The sequence below is a fragment of the Myxocyprinus asiaticus genome, chromosome 8 (assembly GCF_019703515.2).
Source record: "Myxocyprinus asiaticus isolate MX2 ecotype Aquarium Trade chromosome 8, UBuf_Myxa_2, whole genome shotgun sequence".
NCBI lineage: Eukaryota > Metazoa > Chordata > Actinopteri > Cypriniformes > Catostomidae > Myxocyprinus > Myxocyprinus asiaticus.
Window position 1 is genome coordinate 52280492 of NC_059351.1, and position 18769 is coordinate 52299260.

Consider the following 18769-nt stretch of genomic DNA (forward strand, 5'->3'; position numbering starts at 1 on the left):
TTTATCTGTCTCCTCACCTTGTCTGATCGTGTGACATGCATAGTATCCTTTCTGAAACTCCATTTGACTGGTTTGCTTCTTCCTGCAACAGACAGCTCGACGTCCAGATCAAAATTCTGTTGGTTCTTCACCTGTGTGCGGTATTCAGCCACTGCCTGGAACACCATGATGGTTGCCTAGAAGAGAAGGGTGTGTAAAATATTGGCTTATTAATTCAACCGATTTTGCTTTTCATTTTTTTATTTTTTTTTTTTAAGGGATAGTTCACGCCCAAAGGGTTTTTTCAAAATCACTAAACCAAGACCAAAATTTCTAATATTAACTCCTCCTAGAGCTTTCAAGCTACATCCACCAAATTTGGCACAGACCTTCAGACTGTTCTGGAATAGCGTGCCCTGTCTTTTCTAACTGATCAGACCTGCGGTTTTCGCAAAAGGTAAAATTCCATAAACTTACATTGACGGAATGTTCAAACAGGTCAACGGAATGCTCGTTATTTCAAACTCCAACTGGCAAATAATCAAATAAACAAACCCAAAGATGACCTTTAATCTGATTTTAGTTGCTCTCTATCTATCTATCTATCTCTGTCTATCTATCTATCTATCTATCTATCTATCTATCTATCTATCTATCGTCTGTCTGTCTGTCTGCTTATCTATCCATCCAGCCATCCATTCATCTACTCCAGTAAGCGAGTTCAACTCTAAAAACGTAATAAGTTGACTTTACTCAGTTGATTGGTTAAACTTGTTCCCGCAACTGTATTGAGTAGTGGCGTCTCCAAAACTTGGGTAATTAAGTTCACTTAACTTGGTGTTCATATAGAATGAACTAAACTGCTTAAATTAAGGTAACTAGATGCACTAGACTTAACTCAGATTTGCTATTTAAATATTGTTGTTTCTAACTGATAATTTTGGTAACACAATAAAGTAAGGTTCCATTCGTTAACATTAGTTAATGCATTAGGTATCATGTACTAACAATGATCAATATAGTATTTATTACAGCATTTATAAATCTTTGTTAATGTTAGTTAATAAAAAATACAATTGTTCATTGTTAATTCATGTTAGCTCATAGTGCATTAACTTACGTTAATAAAAACCTTTGATTTTAAAAATGCTGTAAAAGTGTTGTTCATTTTTAGGTAATGTTAACTAATGTAGTTAACTAATGTTAACAAATAGAACCTCATTGTGAAGCATTACCATATTTTTTATTGAATTGACTTAAATTTACATCATACAATAACAGCTTAAAAAAAGAAGATTATAACCAATTTAATCAATCATTAAATAATCTTAATTCTCCACTGATATACATGTACTTCAGTTGAACATGCACAAGGTAAAGTGAAATAGAGCTAACAGGGTCAAGCCTGACCAAAGAGGGCACAAATCATCTTTAAGGTGACATCACACGAAACATCTATTTGCAACAAAACAACATAAATTATGCTATAAAAGAGCTAAAAATTGAAATACCCCCATAAGTTCCCTTTGACCAAAGAAACAATTCAATAATTCAAGCGCAAGGGATTATGGGTATTCCACATAGTATCTTAAATTGTGTACTATATATATTTTAGGATAAATAAATTCAATGAGTTATGAGCTCAAAACTTAACATTTCAAGTCATGTTTAAGACAAATTGATTTTCCTGTAATGACAATATTAGGCTTTACAGTGTAGAAATGGATCAGTCCAATTAATGAACAAATCATTTAGTTTTGTAGATCGTACTGATTATGTGACTCAAAAGAATGAATCATTCACAAATCGGACCTTGTTGCAACTAGCATGAACTCTCATGGCGGATGTCAAGATTTTCAGTAAACAACTACTTCAATTTCGGTCTGTTTTTCACGCAAGGCACACAGTCTTATGGCTTCAAAAGACTTGAAACCTAACGCACATGTTTTTGGAACACTTTAAAGCTTGACAGTCACAGTCCTCGTTCAGTTTCAGTATATAGAAAAGAGCAGACAGTATATTCTTCAAAATTTTACAGAATTTTAACTTTTGGCTAAACTATTCCTTTAAATATAAATGTGTTTATAGCCGTTTTTGCCTATTTATGTTGGCTTGACAAAGCCATGGTTTAGGGTAGGAGCTGATCCATATCTATCAAACTCAAATGACAATTTGTTACTGTACCTGTGTGGTTCCACCTCCGCCATAGTGAGTCTGTTGTCTGGCCAGCCAGTGCACGGCCTCTCCAGCTCTGTCATAATCTCTTGCCCTTACGAGTGCGAGCACTGCATAGGCTGTAGCTTCTAGAGAGTGATGTTTTGCATTGGCATTCCAAGCAATTCCATCTGTTTAAGAGACACAATAACAATATATACAAGATGGTGTTGCTTTTTCACTCTCCATTCATACTATTACAGTGATGATTACTAATGATTTCTGAGCAAGTCAGCACAAAATGTCTTTCAGGCTAGAACTAGGAAAGCCTTCTCTTCCATAATGATTACTTATTGCCAAACTTATTGAATTGCTTCATGATGTATAAAACATTCTGACTTTTTGGATCTGATTATGATGATACTGACCTTGCATTTTGGTGGAATGCTTCATCAGCAGGTCTTTATTGAGTCTGTCCGCATTGGCCATGCCGTAGGACGCCATCGCAACAGCATAAGGATTGGTCATTTTTGGAAGTCTGGCTTCCAAATAGTCAACTGCCTTCCTCATACTGTCATGAAGACTCTATAAAGTGTGTGTAAGTGAGGTTAAAACCAAGAGTGAGAGATCAGTACAAACAGTAGCAGGACAACATGCTAACTCCTGTTACTTACACCAACTGAACCGGCACAAATCTCGACGCCCTCTTGCATGGCAATCAGGACAAATGCAGTGAGAGAGGCATCAGCATCTTTACCCTGTACATCACCCTGAAAGAACAAATAAACACACTATCAGAAAAGAAACCAGATTATGGATGTGACCACCAGAGAGTGTTGTTTATTTTACTTGTTTTGTGTGTAAAAGTGGCTAATCACAGCAAAATTCAACTTACAACCATCTCTCCATGAACTACAGGTGATTCTTCTTTAAAGGAGCCATCTGGCAGTTGTTTGTTGAGAACCAGCCACTTGAGAGCGCTGCAGATCACATCCTCCTTTATAGCAATGAGGTTATTAGCCATAGCAAACACTTTAGCCACATACGCTGTTAGCCTTTAACAGACACACACACACACACAAAACAGAAACAAAAGCCTGTTAATGTTACATATGGATAATGGGAGAAGATGGTCATAAACAACAGAAGGATTATCCCTCAATAGCATTTATTGAAATGAAATCTATTTTACCATGTGCTGCTTGGTCTGTGTAACCAGGCAGCGTATGAGCCATCGGGTTTACGGTAGGCCAGCTCCCCTTGATAACCTAAACCAAAAAATAATAACCCCCATAAAACTTTAGGGCTCATTCTGTTTCATTGAAAATGCTTTTGATTTTATTTCAATCCCACTTCTGATTCTTTATCTTACAGGATAGTTCACTCAAAAATGAAAATCCTACATATTTTATAAATATCTAAATATCTACATAATTTGCTCATCCTGATGTTGTTCCAAACCCAAATTATTTTTTTTCCGTGAAACACAAAAGGAAATTTTTAGGCAGAATGACAGTATCAGTCACCATTCATTGTCACTGTATAGGAAAAGATGCAATGAAAGTGAATGGTGAGTAACATCCTGCCCTTTTGTGTTCCACAGAAGAAAGAAAGCCATCTAGGGTTGGAACAACATCCAGTAAGGGTGAGCAAATAATGACCAAATTGTCATTTTTGGGGGAACTATCCTTTTAATTTGTTGTATTCTGCTGACCTGTGTTGATATGTTTAATGGCTTCATCACGGCGGTTCATCCCAACAGCCTCCCACTGTTTGGTGCTGTCCAGGTAATGAGTTGCAATGAGGGGCAGTGTCATATAGATCATGGTCTGCTCTCCACATCCATGAGGCTGGACGATAAGCCGACCCATGAAATCTCCACTGATGGCCTGCTCAACTGTCTGTGTGATTTCTTCACCTGGAGGCATGAAAGAGTGATGCAATGATTTCAGTTCAGTTCCTTTATATTTGAACAAGTATTACACAATTTGTCATGGAGGTAGTTTACATGTAAATGGATGTATAGAATTCGCCTCTCCTTAAAACAAAACAAGCAAACATTTCTGAACACAAATGCAAAACCATACGTCTTACTCACGAACCACAAATCCAGTTTAAGTACTGTAGATACAAAAACTAGTGTCGCACCATGCACTAGTCACTGTCATTCTTTTCAGTGCAAACACAGAGGGCTGAGCATGGATGCAGATTTCTCCATTCAAATCTGATCCACAAGCTCACAATTTGATTTCGATTCCATTTAATTCCAATTCTTTTGGGTACATTTCCATTGTAATGTCCATTTTTTTTAACTATGAAAGAATGTATCTTTCAGTGTATGCTGTTAATTATACAGGGGACCTTCTTAGTTGGTACATTACGAAATTATTAATTTTACACATTTTCTCTTTTAGTTCGTTTTTTGTTATTTTGGTCACATTTTGGCTTTTTAAATGTGTACAAATTCCACGTCATCCATCATAACTATAATATCTTAAATTTGCATGTATTATATTGCATGTTACACTCATAATTTGTACTATTTACACGCATTTATATTGACATGTAGAACAAGTGCTAAAATGGTACTGTCTCTTTAAGAATAGTGGCAGCTTAGCGAGCATCTCACAGATGTTATTTTGTTGAGTGCTTATTAACACATCCGTGCTATGTGTGATTAGAATACAATAACATTTTTGATCAACGACTGATTGTAAAAACATAAAGGCTATTAGAAGAAAGATTATTAGACAAGATTTAGACGGTGTCACTGGTGAGTGAAATCTGAACATTTACCAGCAAGTGGCTAATCACCGACACATTTAGAGGCATAGCCCAAAATTTAGTTGCATATCCATGTGATTTACTCCCAGATTACTGGTGATCTGAAAATGTTAAAGCATTTCTTAGTCTTTCCTTACTGTGAAAAATGAATAAAAATCCAGGTGTAGTTTATAATGCAACCAAAATCCAGAACATAAAAGCTGGACTTTTTTAAGTAACAAATTGGATCACCCTAAACCCCAGAAAAATATAAACACATCGGATGCACAAACAGTAAGTGCATTTTTCATTCAAAGTGGCAAATTAGGATGAAAGGTGAGCAGTTTCGATTCTTGACTTAGTAACATTGTTCTAACCATTCGCACAGCTAACGTTAGCTTCCTTTCCACCTTGTTGGCGAACATGGAGTTCTCCCATGCAACCATTAGTTTTAAACAAATTAATTATGTATCCACCTAATTGGAGACTCTAAAATTGCCCCATAGGTGTGAGTGAGAGTCCCCCAGCCACTGGGGGTTGCGTCAGGAAGGGAATCCGTCGTAAAACCTGTGCCAAGTCAAATATGTGGATTACGGATGGTCCGCTGTGGTGACCCCTAACGGGAGCAGCCGAAAAAAGAAGAAGTATGTAACCACCTGTTATTACACTTTGGTTGTGTTAAATTCTAGATTTAACGTGTACTGCCTTGGTTTTTCGCCACCTATGTTTTAAATCAGCTTCTTAAGAGTCCATTGATAGTTTTTATTTCACCTCTAGAGGCCGCTGTTTTTCTGTAGAACCTTCTAGTGCCGGCCATGGAGGAACATGGAGGAATAAAACAAACAAACAAACAAAACTATCTATCATTGAATTTTGCAGGTGACCGACAGTTCCAAACAGCAAATACTGGCTTCGAATAATCAGTAAAACTGATATCTCATCCGACCTCATATGGAAACAGGAGTTGACTTAAATGGAATGCTTCGTCATCATTATCAGTTTTCACGATTAGTGAATCGTGCTAGCTGTAACTGTAATCTCTAAATGTAATTACTTTTTCGATTAATTGTGCAGCCTATGCAAAAAAAAAAAATAAATAAATACATAAATAATTATAATAATAATAATAATAAATAAAAAGCTTTCAGCAGGCAAAAAAATTTTTTGTGCAAATTTCCTCCTGAATGTTCATGGAAACACAACATATTACATTGAATTTCCCCTTACCAGTCACTGTGATGTGCGTGCTAGCAGGTGTATCTGGGACCCAATCCACTGGTATGTCTGTTCTTACAGATATATGTTGCTCTCCATTTTCTCCTTATTGGATGAAAAAAAAACAGGAACAGGATGATGCCGAAAGTGTAATGAGGCATCTTCATCATTGGAAGGACAATGTGGGATGTTAAGAAACTCTGTTGGACAAACGTCTTTTGGCTACGCTAATTCACTGGTCAGAGTTCACCAAACATAAAATTTTGTGCGCAGTGAAAGACAAAACTTCTTTGCATTAGCTTGCATTTCTGCTTTCCTGCATTTGCATGCGTATGAATGGAAGTGAATGGAGAGCCAAGGCAAGTGTGACCTTTACTGGTTGGAAGTATAATCTAAGAAGTGAAATCTCACCGTTCTTAACAGGATTGAGCTCCACATTTTTCACCTCTAATGGAACTAGCACACCCTCCGACTGAAAGAGAAAGAGAGAGAGAGAGTTTTTCAGCATCCTATTCAAAATGACAGTTAGCCTAGTTAAATCATATGTATTTAGTCTTATGTTACAATCAAAACAACTGTAATAGGAGGACAGATTTCACATCAGACTTACCACCACCTTCAGAGTCTTCTTCACTCCATCAGTGCTGACAGAGTCATACGCTGCAGCTTTCACTTCAATCACATGATTGCCCACCGTCATGGGAATAATCACAAATGAAACAGCTCTGGTGGATTGGCCCTGGACTTCTACCACTGTTCTGTATTTGTTCTTCTTACTGGCAGCGCTGCAAACATGTTCTGTCTCCATAAACTCCACACGCACCTGGTGAAAATCAGACAGTGGGGAGGATCTTGTCAAAATCTGTGAGGAGTCTTGTAGAAGAACTCAGCTGTGGAAGAACTTGTCTAGCCTGCACAAAGCCCAGAGGACTCCAGTTTGAGTTTGACCTCATTCGTGTCCCATTCCCATTGCCAAAAAAAAAAAAAAAAAAAAAAAGTTTGCCCAAAAACAAAACAAAAAACAATATCCAAAAATTTGCCTTAGTTTGAGTCATGACCAGCTCAAAAACGTATATTACTCTGTGATATGACTCACGGAATTCATTTATCCCAATTTTTGGTAAATTACTTCACTCAAGCATAAATGATTATAAATTATCAAAATCTGTATGCCTCATCTGATATTTTACAGACAGACTGACCTTCGTCTTCGCTTTGTTGTAGTTGTGAATAATGGCTCTGATTTCTACTTGTTCGTTGCGCACAGCTGAATAAGGCATCTTCAGATCAATGAAAAAGTTCTTGTAAGTGATCATCTCCTCAGGATCTGCCACACAGATACCTTTGGAGAAGAAGACAGTTACAGAGAATGTTTTAAACTGGCACAATTATTTCTGTTTTTTGAATGATCATGAATGTCAAAGGTTCTGCATGTTTGTAGCTTCACTCTTACTGTTTGTTTGTGACAGGCTGATGGCTAAGATTTGCCAGGTAGTGATCGATTCTTTCAGGTAGATTTTGTTTCTTGTATATGATGTTGTTAGACTGGAATATGAGGAAAGCACAAGTAAAGATTAGAGCAAACTGCATTCCCAGCACTCATATTGAAGGTGCCCATTTCTAATACCTCACTATTACATAAAAAATAGCTCATAAAAAAAAAAAAAAAAAATCACAAACCCAATGAAGCCTCAGCTTGCGTGTTCAAAATATTTAGATGCAGTGCAACAGAATGGAACATAATGGAGGGGTATGTGAGTATATTAATAACAAATGTCTTTGAAACAAAAAAGCACACTGAATTGCACTAATTGAAAAATAAATGCATTGCATTTACAGTGCTTGCATTTTTGGGGGATGCAATTTCACATGGATGCATATTTAAGCTGTGAATATTTCAACTGAAAACATGTCGCAAAAAAATTTCCATCATAAAAAAAATCTATAACAAATATTTACCTTCCAAAATTCAGTTCCATAAAATTAAGTTATTTAAAAGATCATCTTAATTATTCAACAGGTAATATTCTGTCCAGTATATTTTGCTTTGCAAATTCACCTCTAAAATTTCAGAGGTTAAAATTTGGTTGGAAATTCAACCTTGTACATCCTGGGATTGCAGGAAAAGAAGTAGAGTGCCAATGCACAATCTTTATATGCTGCTACTACATTTCATCACTAGGTGGTGCATTTGGGTTCATTTTGGAAAGTGAATATTTATTATTGAATTTTTAATCGTGAAATTTTGTGTGAAATGTTTTCAGTTGAAATAGTCACAGCCTAAAGGAACAATTCACCCAAAAATGAAAATTCTCTCATCATTTACTCACCCTCATGTCATCTCAGATGTGCATGACTTTTCTTTCTTCTGCAGAACACAAATTAAGAATTTTAGAAGAATATCTCAGCTCTGTAGGTCCATACAATACAAGTGAATGGGTGCCAAAGTTTTGACGCACCAAAAAGCACATAAAGGAATCATAAAAGTAATCCATAAAACTCCAGTGGTTAAATCCATATCTTCAGAAGTGATATGATAAGTGTGGGTGAGAAACAGATCAATATTTAAGTCATTTTTGCAAGAAATTCTTCTCCCTGCCTAGTAGGGGGCGGTATGCATGAAGAATGTGAATCACCAAAAACACAAGAAGAAGAATGTGAAAGTTAAAGTTCAGTCTGACTGAGCAGGGAGGAGATTTTATAATAAAAATGGACTTAAATATTGATCTGTTTTTCACCCACACCTATCATATCGCTTCTGAAGACATTGATTTTATTTAGTCTTATGGATACATTTATGCTGACTAATGTGGTTTTTGGAGCTTCAAATTTGGCACCCATTCACTTGTATTGTATGGACCAAAAGAGCTGAGAAATTCTTCTAAAAATCTTCATATGTGCTCTGCAGAAGAAAGAACGTCATACACATCTGGGATAGCATGTGGGTGAGGAAATGACGAGAGAATTTTCATTTTGGGTGAACTATCTCTTTATATATACAACCCAGTGAAATTGCATCTCAAAACAATGCAAGCACTGTTAATACAATGTGTTTATTTATTAATTTGTGCAATTTAGCATGCTATTTTTCCCTAAGACATTTGTCATTAAAATACTTCCATAGAGGTGTTTCAAGAAGCGCTTTTTAAACTTGATGAGGCATCTAAAAAATGCACTTTTCATGGCACAAGATGCCAATAGCAAGTTGCTGTAAAACAGCAATTCTTCACACAATGACCAAAGATATTGATAGATATCTAGACCAGTGATAGGCTTATGTTCAATGATGTGGAAATAGAACAATATATTGACTTCTAAAGCTAACATTTTGTAAATCACAAATCACAGACAGCAGTTAGGTATTTCTACATTTAATTCAGATTTCAAATGAAGATTGTACGCTTTCGTTGTGGGTAGGCTGTGGCTGAGTTGAAATGTATATTAAAATTACACTGAACATCTCATTTGCACATTCAGATTCAAAGTTCACAAAATGTAAATACTACAAAAGTTATACAAAATGTGCAGTGCTGTGCCCCTTAGCACTGAACGTGAGAACCACGGACGTAGATTAAGTCACAGCTTTTGTCTAACAGGTGATGTTCACTCACCAGTTCTTATCTTTGCAAGGGGGTAGATCTATCTCCTCCCAAAGCCAAGTCTCAGGGAACTGTGTCCGTGATACGATCTCGTCAGACTGTATGTAGTAGTCATCATCATCTTCACCTGTAACAGATTACAACATACAATTCAGAGCAAATCAGACAATCTAAGCTGGCGACTGTCCACTATTACTGCAATCCACAGTCACTACCATTTACAGTTTCATGTATCCACAATTACTACTCTCCACACTTTCTACTACTCACAATTACTACAGTCATCAATTATCTGTTTCTACCATCAAAAATGGCTACTATAAAGTTACTTTTAATAACAATTCCTAATATTTACACTACTATTCACAATTATAACATTTCACAGCTACTACTATTCACTGTTACCACTACATACAATTGGCCTACTACTTTTCACAGTCATCGCTATCCACAGTGACCATTATCCAAAATTATTTACCACTATTAACATCTTAAAAAGGCATTGCTTGTACCACAAGACGTTCAAAAAACAGCAAAATGTCCATCTGTCACATGTCTACATTGTACAACAATTACAAGAACAGTACTTTTCTGATTTCAAAAACCCTACATTTTGTTGAAGTTATTGGTTATTTGGCATAATCTTTTTCAAAATCTGTGTGATATACTGTAGTCAAAATGTGTTCTGAGTGGGGCAGTGTGATTCATACAGTGAATTTTATTTAAGAAACTCACTGCGAGCCAGAAGCAGCTCCTCATCTCCGGCTGTAGCTGCACGGTTTTTCATCTCATTGCAGCAGTGCAGGAAGGCTTTGGCACATTCTTGTCCATCTATGATGTATGTGGCTCGTTTTTCACAGGTGTAGCCAAGTTTATTCTCCTTCATTCCATCAAAACAGCACACCTTCAGATCACCCGTGTATTTACCAGCTGAGAACACAACATTATGGTAAAAAAATTAGGGAAGAGTTAGGGATTAACCAACTAAAAATAGTGACTTACATTTTTAGTAGCATCACAGTGGTTCCCTTTTCTAGAAGGTAACTTCTACTCTGCATCTTGAGACGCTATACCACACCAATTTTATTGGCTAGTAAAGCTTGGTGCTCCATCTATGCTGACGTCAGGAGTTAACTGAAAACAACTAAAAGAGTCACTTGCTGAAAAGTACATCTTTTTAAAGACGGAAATGTTTCACAAGTTTTTTCCAATTGCGAGCGATACATTCCTCTGGCCTCTAGAGCAGGGGCGGTGCTAGAGGGGGGGCATGGGGTGGCCACAGCCCCCCCCAGACAGAAGCCTTGCCCCTCATTGGCCCCTCCACTCACAGAACCCCCCCCCCCCCCCCCAACTCGGTCAGACAATATAACAGTCGCACACCTCCTCCAACCCCACCCCCCTCAGATTACATAACACTTGTACCACCCCCCCCCTCCCCACTCTCAATGGTTTACTGTTCTCTAACAGTGCTTATTGAGACTTATTGCACATATGAAACTCATGATGATTAGCTCTAGCGGTTCCGAAGCCGCTCCACACTCTTCCCGCTTGCTCCTCTGCGACTTCCAAGGGGCCGTGTGAGTAAGACGAGAGATGAGGGTATGGAGAGTGAAGACATTTTAGAAGGGTTTCTTGTAGGCTTAGGAAAAAGTTTGTAGAATGACAAAGGTCATTTTGATGCCTGTTTTACTGTGTTGTTGCCATGCCAGAGAACAGTCACAACACAAACTTTAATCCTCAATGCAAGGCATGTATGCTACTAAAAAGACCCTGTGGAGTGGTTTCTCCTGTATTCTCAGGACAACGCTCTTGCTTTCTCCACCAATGTGTGACTAGATTGAGAACACTATTTTCAGTCTTTGCTGTTCGGAATGCCAGAACTCTTCATTGCCCCAGACTGACAGAACTCGTGGCAGCTGCACAAGGCACAAGCATGTTCACAAAAGTGAGCAAAAATCCAGCTGAGTCAACTTGGTTGCGCTGAGCGACCACGGCCCTGTGGTTGATTGATTGAATTTATCTGACAAGTTTTTAAAGAATGTATAAGATTGATATATAAAATGACATCCCACACAATTTTTTAAAAAACTGTCAGGGATAAAACACAATGTACAATAAATACACAATAAAGGCAATAAATAAACAAGAAAGCCAAAGGCTGGGTGGCGTTCAGCCAACAGCGGCCACACACTGAGCATGGCTATGTGCTTCAGTTCGTAAGGAGACTGCCTCACTCTACAGTGCGAGACTCACTGATTTTACGCTCAGAGGCACAATACCTCCTTGCCAAATATGTAATAATAACAGGATGCGGGGCACATAATGGCTTCTACAACAGTACAATTTCTGGTCACCAAGTACGATGGTGGGCTGTGGCACATTAAAATTGAGTACGGTCACATCCATTGTTGAACCTGGTGAGTCGAATTCTCCTCTGAAGTGAGTCTTGTCTTCTACGTGTGACGCACAATCAGTTTAGAGGAATTGGGAAATATTTGGAAAGCCAAGATGAACCTGTTTGCCATCCCAGAGACCATACATCATTGCCTTTGGTACTCCATGACAGCAAGCTCCACCAGGCTTAGCACACAGATGGCCAGTGAAACGTGAATATGCCCTTCCCCCTTCAGCTTGCTGCATCAAGTATTGTATAAGATAAGGGAAAACAAGTAAACAGTGATAATATGTGCCAAATTGCCCAACAGCCACTGTTTCCAGATGTGGTAGAGCTGTGGATGCTCCCCAATGCGAAATTCATTTGAGCTCAGATCTGCTCTCACAAGCTTGAGGTACGATTTGGCATCCTCATCCAAAGCTATGGAGACTGCATGTCTGGCCTCTAAACAGGGCTCATCTGACACAATTGGGTTGTCGCAACTGGTGTAAAACACCATACTATGGGTCTAGGCCCCATCAACAAGGTGTCTGCATGCCTAAAAGTGGTAACATTTGCAGATTGGTACTCCTTCCGGGGTGAGGACCCAAAACATTGCCCTGTGCAGACTCACTAAATCCACACTCAAGGTTTATGTCAATACCAAAGCGACCACTCATGTCCTTTGAAGGCTTGTCTATCAGCAAACACCCTCTGGTCAGCAGATTTCTGCATTGTGTCAGATGGCTTGGACCCCTTTTTTGCCCTGCTACCATTCAGTTTGGGACTTGACACTGATTTTAAATAAGCTTACTGGTTCCATGTTTGGGCCACCAGAGGTGGTAAGCATTTGCATACTCTCTTTGGAGACTGTGCTGCTAATAATTTTGGCATCAGTCAAATGTGTTGGAGACCTTCAGGCCCTTTTGGTCAGCAAATATTGTTACAGTTTGGACCGAGCTTGTCAAATGTCATTCTCAAGCCCACTCTGCCAAATGTGTTGTCAACCCCTTTAGGGCTCAAGTTGTTACCCTGTAGGTGTTCTCTAAGAACCTCCTCCCTTGGAGTCGGATGAAGTTAAGGGACTGCACATGCTCTGCCCTGAAAGGGCATTACGCATGTGCACTGACCGAACAGGTCAATTCAGGGTATTGGAACAATTATTTGTTTCTTCAGAGACTCTCAAAGGTTTTGGCCATGTCCAAGCAAAGTAATTCCCACTGGGTCGTGGATGTTATTGCGTTCACTTCCAAGGCATACAGTGTCCCATGGGCATAAAAGCTCATTCTATCATTTTAAGAGTATGGTCTCCTCTTGGGCATGTGCAAATGGTGTGTCTCTAGAAGACATACTGTATGTGTGGCTGCAGGTTGGGCTTCCCCTAATACCTTTGTCAGGTTTTACAACTTGCATGTATCTTCCCTCTCTTCCCAGATCTTGACAGAGAAAGAAGGTTGATCACTGACCAGTTGGTTAGTATTGGTGTTATAAACTATGGTGTCTCCATTCATACTGGTGTGAATTAGTGCAGGTGTGCAATATATCACTACCCTGTTGGCTAGTGTCATTCTACAAAGCCCTTGTCAAGACAACTGCTGTGTTAAGACATTATTCCACTACCAGTTATAACTACCCTGTCTTGACATCGAGCCATCGGTTTATTGTCACCACTTCTTTCCTGTTTCTCAATACGAAGGGGTGGCTACAGCAATGCTTTTGACTACCCTGTAATGGGTAGTAAGCATTGCATATCAGTTCTTTGGCATTACAGTATACGGCTCTTTTACATCAGCTTCTCACGCAGTGTCAAAGTTACCTTCTTGAAAGGGAACGTCTCAGTTTCTACACAACCTTGGTTCCCTGAAAGGAGGGAACGAGATGCTGCATAGCTGTGCTGCAGCTTCTGTTTTTTTGGTGTTAAGGGTCTAAGAGCTGTGCTCTCCTTCCTTCAACTGGCTAATTGTTTAATGTCACCTTAATTGACATCATTGTTTTTGTGCCAACTTTTCTGATATTAGAATTAAATTTAATTTGATAGTCTTTCTTAAATAGCTTCAGTGTTTTTAACTACTTTTTGTTTAAGCTTGCAGTGAAGCTTTCTACATTTTAAAAGTGGTAAAGAGCTTGGGAAGCTACAGTTTCAAAGTAGCTACTCCAAAAATGGAAATGAGTAATGGTATATTGGCAACTACTGTGGAATTGTAAGCGTAAGCGTAGTTCTAGCAGGAAGAATTTGGGATTCATTCATCAGGCATCACATCCCATCACAATACAGCCTCTGGTTTATAAGGCTACTAGCTGCCTTTCATTGTTTGCATACTTCCATGTTTTTACCCCCATCCCACCCCATCTCCACAAGTTTAGGTCCCATCCTGGGTGGGGGTAAGCTCTGCTCCCCTGCCGTCATCGACTCCAGTAGGATCTGACAGTTCAAGCAGCATTGGCGCGCTGAACAGTAGGACTGGGCTTGCGCCAAATGATATAAGTATCTTTTTGTTCACATTATTAAAATAATCTTGAGTCTTTCTGATAGAACCAAAGTTCTATAAGGAAACATTAATTTTTGTGTTTGAGGACTAAATAGTGACTTAAAAGTAAAATATGAGAATGGTTCAAGATCTTTAACACAGTGAAAGTACATGACCAAAGATTCTTGTCTGATTTGAATGGTTTGATTTAATCAGAATAAATCGGTGTGAAAAATCCAGCTTCTCACCCAGTGTAGTTGTGACCTGCAAAAGACTCTCAGCTCTCCGTCTTCTCTTTGGGGGGATGGGACAGTCAAGTGCTAGAGGACATTTAATCAGAATGAATTAGCATATTGTACTAAAACTCAGATGACTACAATGCAGAGATGTAAAAGATTCCAAGCGGAGAAGACTTATTTAGTAAACTTAATAGAGTCTTTCAAGTTCTGTCATCAGTGACACTAACATCACTTTCCTTAGTGAAGAAAGATTGAAAAATGTACCTGTTCTGGTGTTGGTGCCTCCTGCACTGTTGGACTCAAACATCAGACCTGCGTCATAGAAAACCCCCATACTGTCCTTTCCACTACCTGCTGTACAGCCAGTGTCATGTTTCTCTATGATATCCCAGATCTAGAAGTGACATCAAGAAAGCAGCATTGAGACCAGTGAAGTATGTTTTATACCAGAAAGAGTCATGAGCTGTTTGACCACTCTATGTAGTCTGATGAAGATTCATCACCTTAGTCTGAGTGAGTCTGTTCTTGTTAAGGACGTGCACAGCCTTGTCAACCACCACCAGTCCAACTTTAGCTCCAGGGTCTCCAGTTATTTGCAAGCTGAACTCATCTCCTGGGCTATAGGACTTTGCCTTGTCCTTCACCTCAAGTTTGAGCTATTTTTAAAATGAGAGATAGGCTGGTTTAAGAAGTTTTTTTTTTCTTTTTTCAGCAGGGCACTGATAGCTTGTCCAAGTTAATGCCTTTCCTTTAAAAGGAGCTGAATCAGTTAATATGTGACATGCTTAGATCATGTTGACCATTTCTTCTGATTGTTTACCCACCGTTCCCATGCACGTGTCCTTCACATCAACCCAGACTGAGTCAGACACCACCTCAGAGCCCACATGGTAATAAGCCACAAAGCGGAAGGAAGGCAGCATGTTTTTGGTCACAGGTAGAGACAAAGTCACTAGAGCTTGTTCTTTCCTCTTAAACCTGTCGGCTTGCACAATCTGCCCTTTACTTAAGATCTGTAAATATACGAGAAACAGAGGTGAGTAAAAAGACAGTTAAGCATTTAGAACATTCATGCAATCTCCAACACAAGCTGTATTCTTTTCTTTAAACTGATATTTAAACAATAATTGAGGGAGACAATGTGTTTTAGTATGCATGAAATAACCCCTTCACCATATTTGGTGAAACCCTGTCATATTAATGGTACATCTAAATTACAAATACCATCTCTCACCATGTATGTATAATCTTGATTTTTGGCTCCTGGACTGTTTCCCGTGTTCAGGTTGACTTTCATTTGACCACCAATCTCAAGCTCTGCAGCATCAATGCCAATGTGCAGGTAGTTTTTGGAGCCATCTTTGGGTAGGTAGGCTTGAGCGGTCATCTTATTCACCGCTTGCTGTTCTTCAATTAACATTGGATCTTTGGTTTTTGCCTAAAAATATATATTGATTTGAACCAACACAACCAACAAAGAGCTATTTCAACAACACTAATCTGATTGTTGACTAAAGCTCAGATCTGATTTGAATCATCTCTCACAAGTTCACCAGTAAAACTGGCTGAGCGTCAGTGCAGTAGAGATGGCAGGTCTTACAGTGATCTCCAGTGTAGCAGATCCTCCCTGAGAATTGATGGTAACCTTCGCAATGCCATTGGCTTTGGTTCGACCTCTGACCGCTCCAGGGTTGACCTCCACTTCCACATTTTTAGCAGGTGTCTCGTCAGGATTTGTCACATAAATCTTTTTGGAAAAGCAAAGACCAAAAAAAAAAAAAAAATACAAATAATTGTGGTTTATAGAGCAAATTTATAATATAACCCATTACATTGGCTAGCTTTCAAAATTGTTGCTTTCTTCTCAATGTTTTCTACCGAGATATCAAAGGGCATTCCAGGTTTAAAGAATTGTGGCGTTCTTTTGAAGTGGATGGTGTACGGTGATGTCACAATCTGAATACCTCTCCTGTGAGCTTCTACCATTTCACTGCCTGAAACACACACACACACACACACACACACACACACACACACAATTACTCACCCTTATCAACAGTTTACACTCACACACATACTGTACAGTGAATCAGCATAGATATACAGTACCAATCTTACCAGTTTCTGTTAAAACACTGACTGAAACATAGATTGAGTGTCCAACCAGCTGTTCAATGTTTGGAAAGGTCTTAAGTATCATATCCCTGGTCAGCCGTGCAGTGCTCTTTCCTTGAAATATCTATTTAGAAATAAGACAGAGAACGGCCTCAGTATACCAGAAGTGTACGATTGTGTTATTGTGTCATTGTGCATGTGTTTGATTTGGAATATGTGTGAAAGTGATCCCAAGTTTAATATTTCAGCTCAGGTCTGTAGAGCTCACCCGAACCCTTTGCAGAGAGGCAGCAATACTTGTTTTACTCTCATCTTTCATCACACCAAACACCACAAATCCATATCCTTCCACCTTCTGTCCAAACAGGTAGCTAAAAACAAATACAATTTATAAATGACTGTTGATTAGCCAAAATTGAAAATGCAAGATGACAATAGATACTAAGGCTGTTGATTTAGGGTGGTAATTCAGTGTGATTAATTATATAAAACACACACACACACACACACACACACAAAATGCAATTAATGATGCCACCACAATAAATAATTTTCCAATTTAAAGTCGAAGTGTGTAATTTCTGCGACACTATCACCATCGAACGGAATAAAATTTTGTTTTCAAACAGCTTTCTGAATGCACCCCCAGTCTGATGTTGATAGAATAAATAGATAGTTTGTCATTTTTTATCGATCTTATAAGCAGTATTTGATCAAACTATTAAATAATGGGGAAGACCATCATATAGAGCATTTTCGTCATGTTGAAGAGATGATTTAGGTGTCTGGATCATAGTAGTGCAGTGATGCTGTACAGTCCTGGTAGAGTGTGTCATTACTTTACAGCACTCAGAAATGGCCCGCAAGATCGGAATTGCACATGCAAATTGCGTTCTGCACACATTTTGTTGGTGCATTTGCGCTGTTGGCTGATTTGAATAATTTCTTTAGTCAACTGGGTGGTAAACCAGCGCAGACAGCACATGCAAATAACTAGCAATTTTACTGGCCGCAGTTCATTTTTAGTTAAACCCCCCCATAGTGTTTACGAGTTTTTGAGAAAATTAACCTAAAGTTGGAGAAAGTATTTGAACACAGAAAAAGTTACACTACATTTTTAAGACTGAAATGCCACCACCATGTTTAATCAAGTCAGCAGTGGGCAGTAAGAACAACTCCAGCTGTTCAGGTAACAAACAGCAAGACATAGCAGAGTGAAAGGAGCTCAAGACAAGTTGTTTAAAGTTTAAACTACATTTAATATGAAACACATCCAAAAACGTGGAGTTAATGGTTAGAGATCAGTGAAACGGGATGCAGCCACAGTGAGATGCACCAAAAGCATTCGTCGGACACATGTCGAGACGGAACGCAATAATGCACGGACAGATTGATGAACGAGGAGTGGATTGTAGGCCAGTGATAGGTTTATGTTCAATGATATGGAAATAAACCAAACAATATATTGACTTCTACACTTTTTGTATTGTCCATTCAACATGTTAGTATATTATTATATTTATAATATATTTAGAATTTGGCCTATTTATATTATTATATATTGAATTATCTACATTTGTGGACCTTTTTCATCAAATATTGATATATGTGATTAATTGCCATTAATTCAAATAATTAATTGGCATATCATGTAATTGATTAATCAAACATTTTACAGCCCTAATTAACAGCTCTAAAAATAACCAACACTCAGAATATAAAATGTGTCTTCTGAGGCTGATAAACGTTTTTGTATCATTGTTACTACAGGAGGTCCTTATGGCATCTCAAATAAACAGGAATGACAAGACAAGTTGAAAGAGTTGTCGTTGCTCAGTATGGTTGTAGAAGAGGAGAGAATTC

General features: G+C 38.5%; 1 protein-coding gene across 1 annotated transcript in view; it reads right to left on the bottom strand.

The window, feature by feature from the left end:
* Positions 1–18769, bottom strand: part of LOC127444706 (complement C3-like) — a 30062-nt gene that overhangs the window by 9197 nt on the left and 2096 nt on the right. Inside the window, exons 8-30 of the mRNA XM_051704253.1 lie at positions 17175–17277; positions 16910–17030; positions 16670–16785; positions 16392–16538; positions 16026–16229; positions 15616–15804; positions 15295–15447; positions 15056–15185; positions 14801–14872; positions 10446–10640; positions 9723–9837; positions 7565–7656; positions 7314–7453; positions 6722–6934; positions 6523–6583; positions 6124–6216; positions 3848–4051; positions 3326–3401; positions 3029–3188; positions 2808–2903; positions 2562–2718; positions 2164–2324; positions 18–176 (exon numbers count right to left, since the gene is read on the bottom strand). Of these exons, the coding sequence (XP_051560213.1) occupies positions 18–176; positions 2164–2324; positions 2562–2718; positions 2808–2903; positions 3029–3188; positions 3326–3401; positions 3848–4051; positions 6124–6216; positions 6523–6583; positions 6722–6934; positions 7314–7453; positions 7565–7656; positions 9723–9837; positions 10446–10640; positions 14801–14872; positions 15056–15185; positions 15295–15447; positions 15616–15804; positions 16026–16229; positions 16392–16538; positions 16670–16785; positions 16910–17030; positions 17175–17277 (3157 nt within the window). The remainder of the gene's footprint in view (positions 1–17; positions 177–2163; positions 2325–2561; positions 2719–2807; positions 2904–3028; positions 3189–3325; positions 3402–3847; positions 4052–6123; positions 6217–6522; positions 6584–6721; positions 6935–7313; positions 7454–7564; positions 7657–9722; positions 9838–10445; positions 10641–14800; positions 14873–15055; positions 15186–15294; positions 15448–15615; positions 15805–16025; positions 16230–16391; positions 16539–16669; positions 16786–16909; positions 17031–17174; positions 17278–18769) is intronic.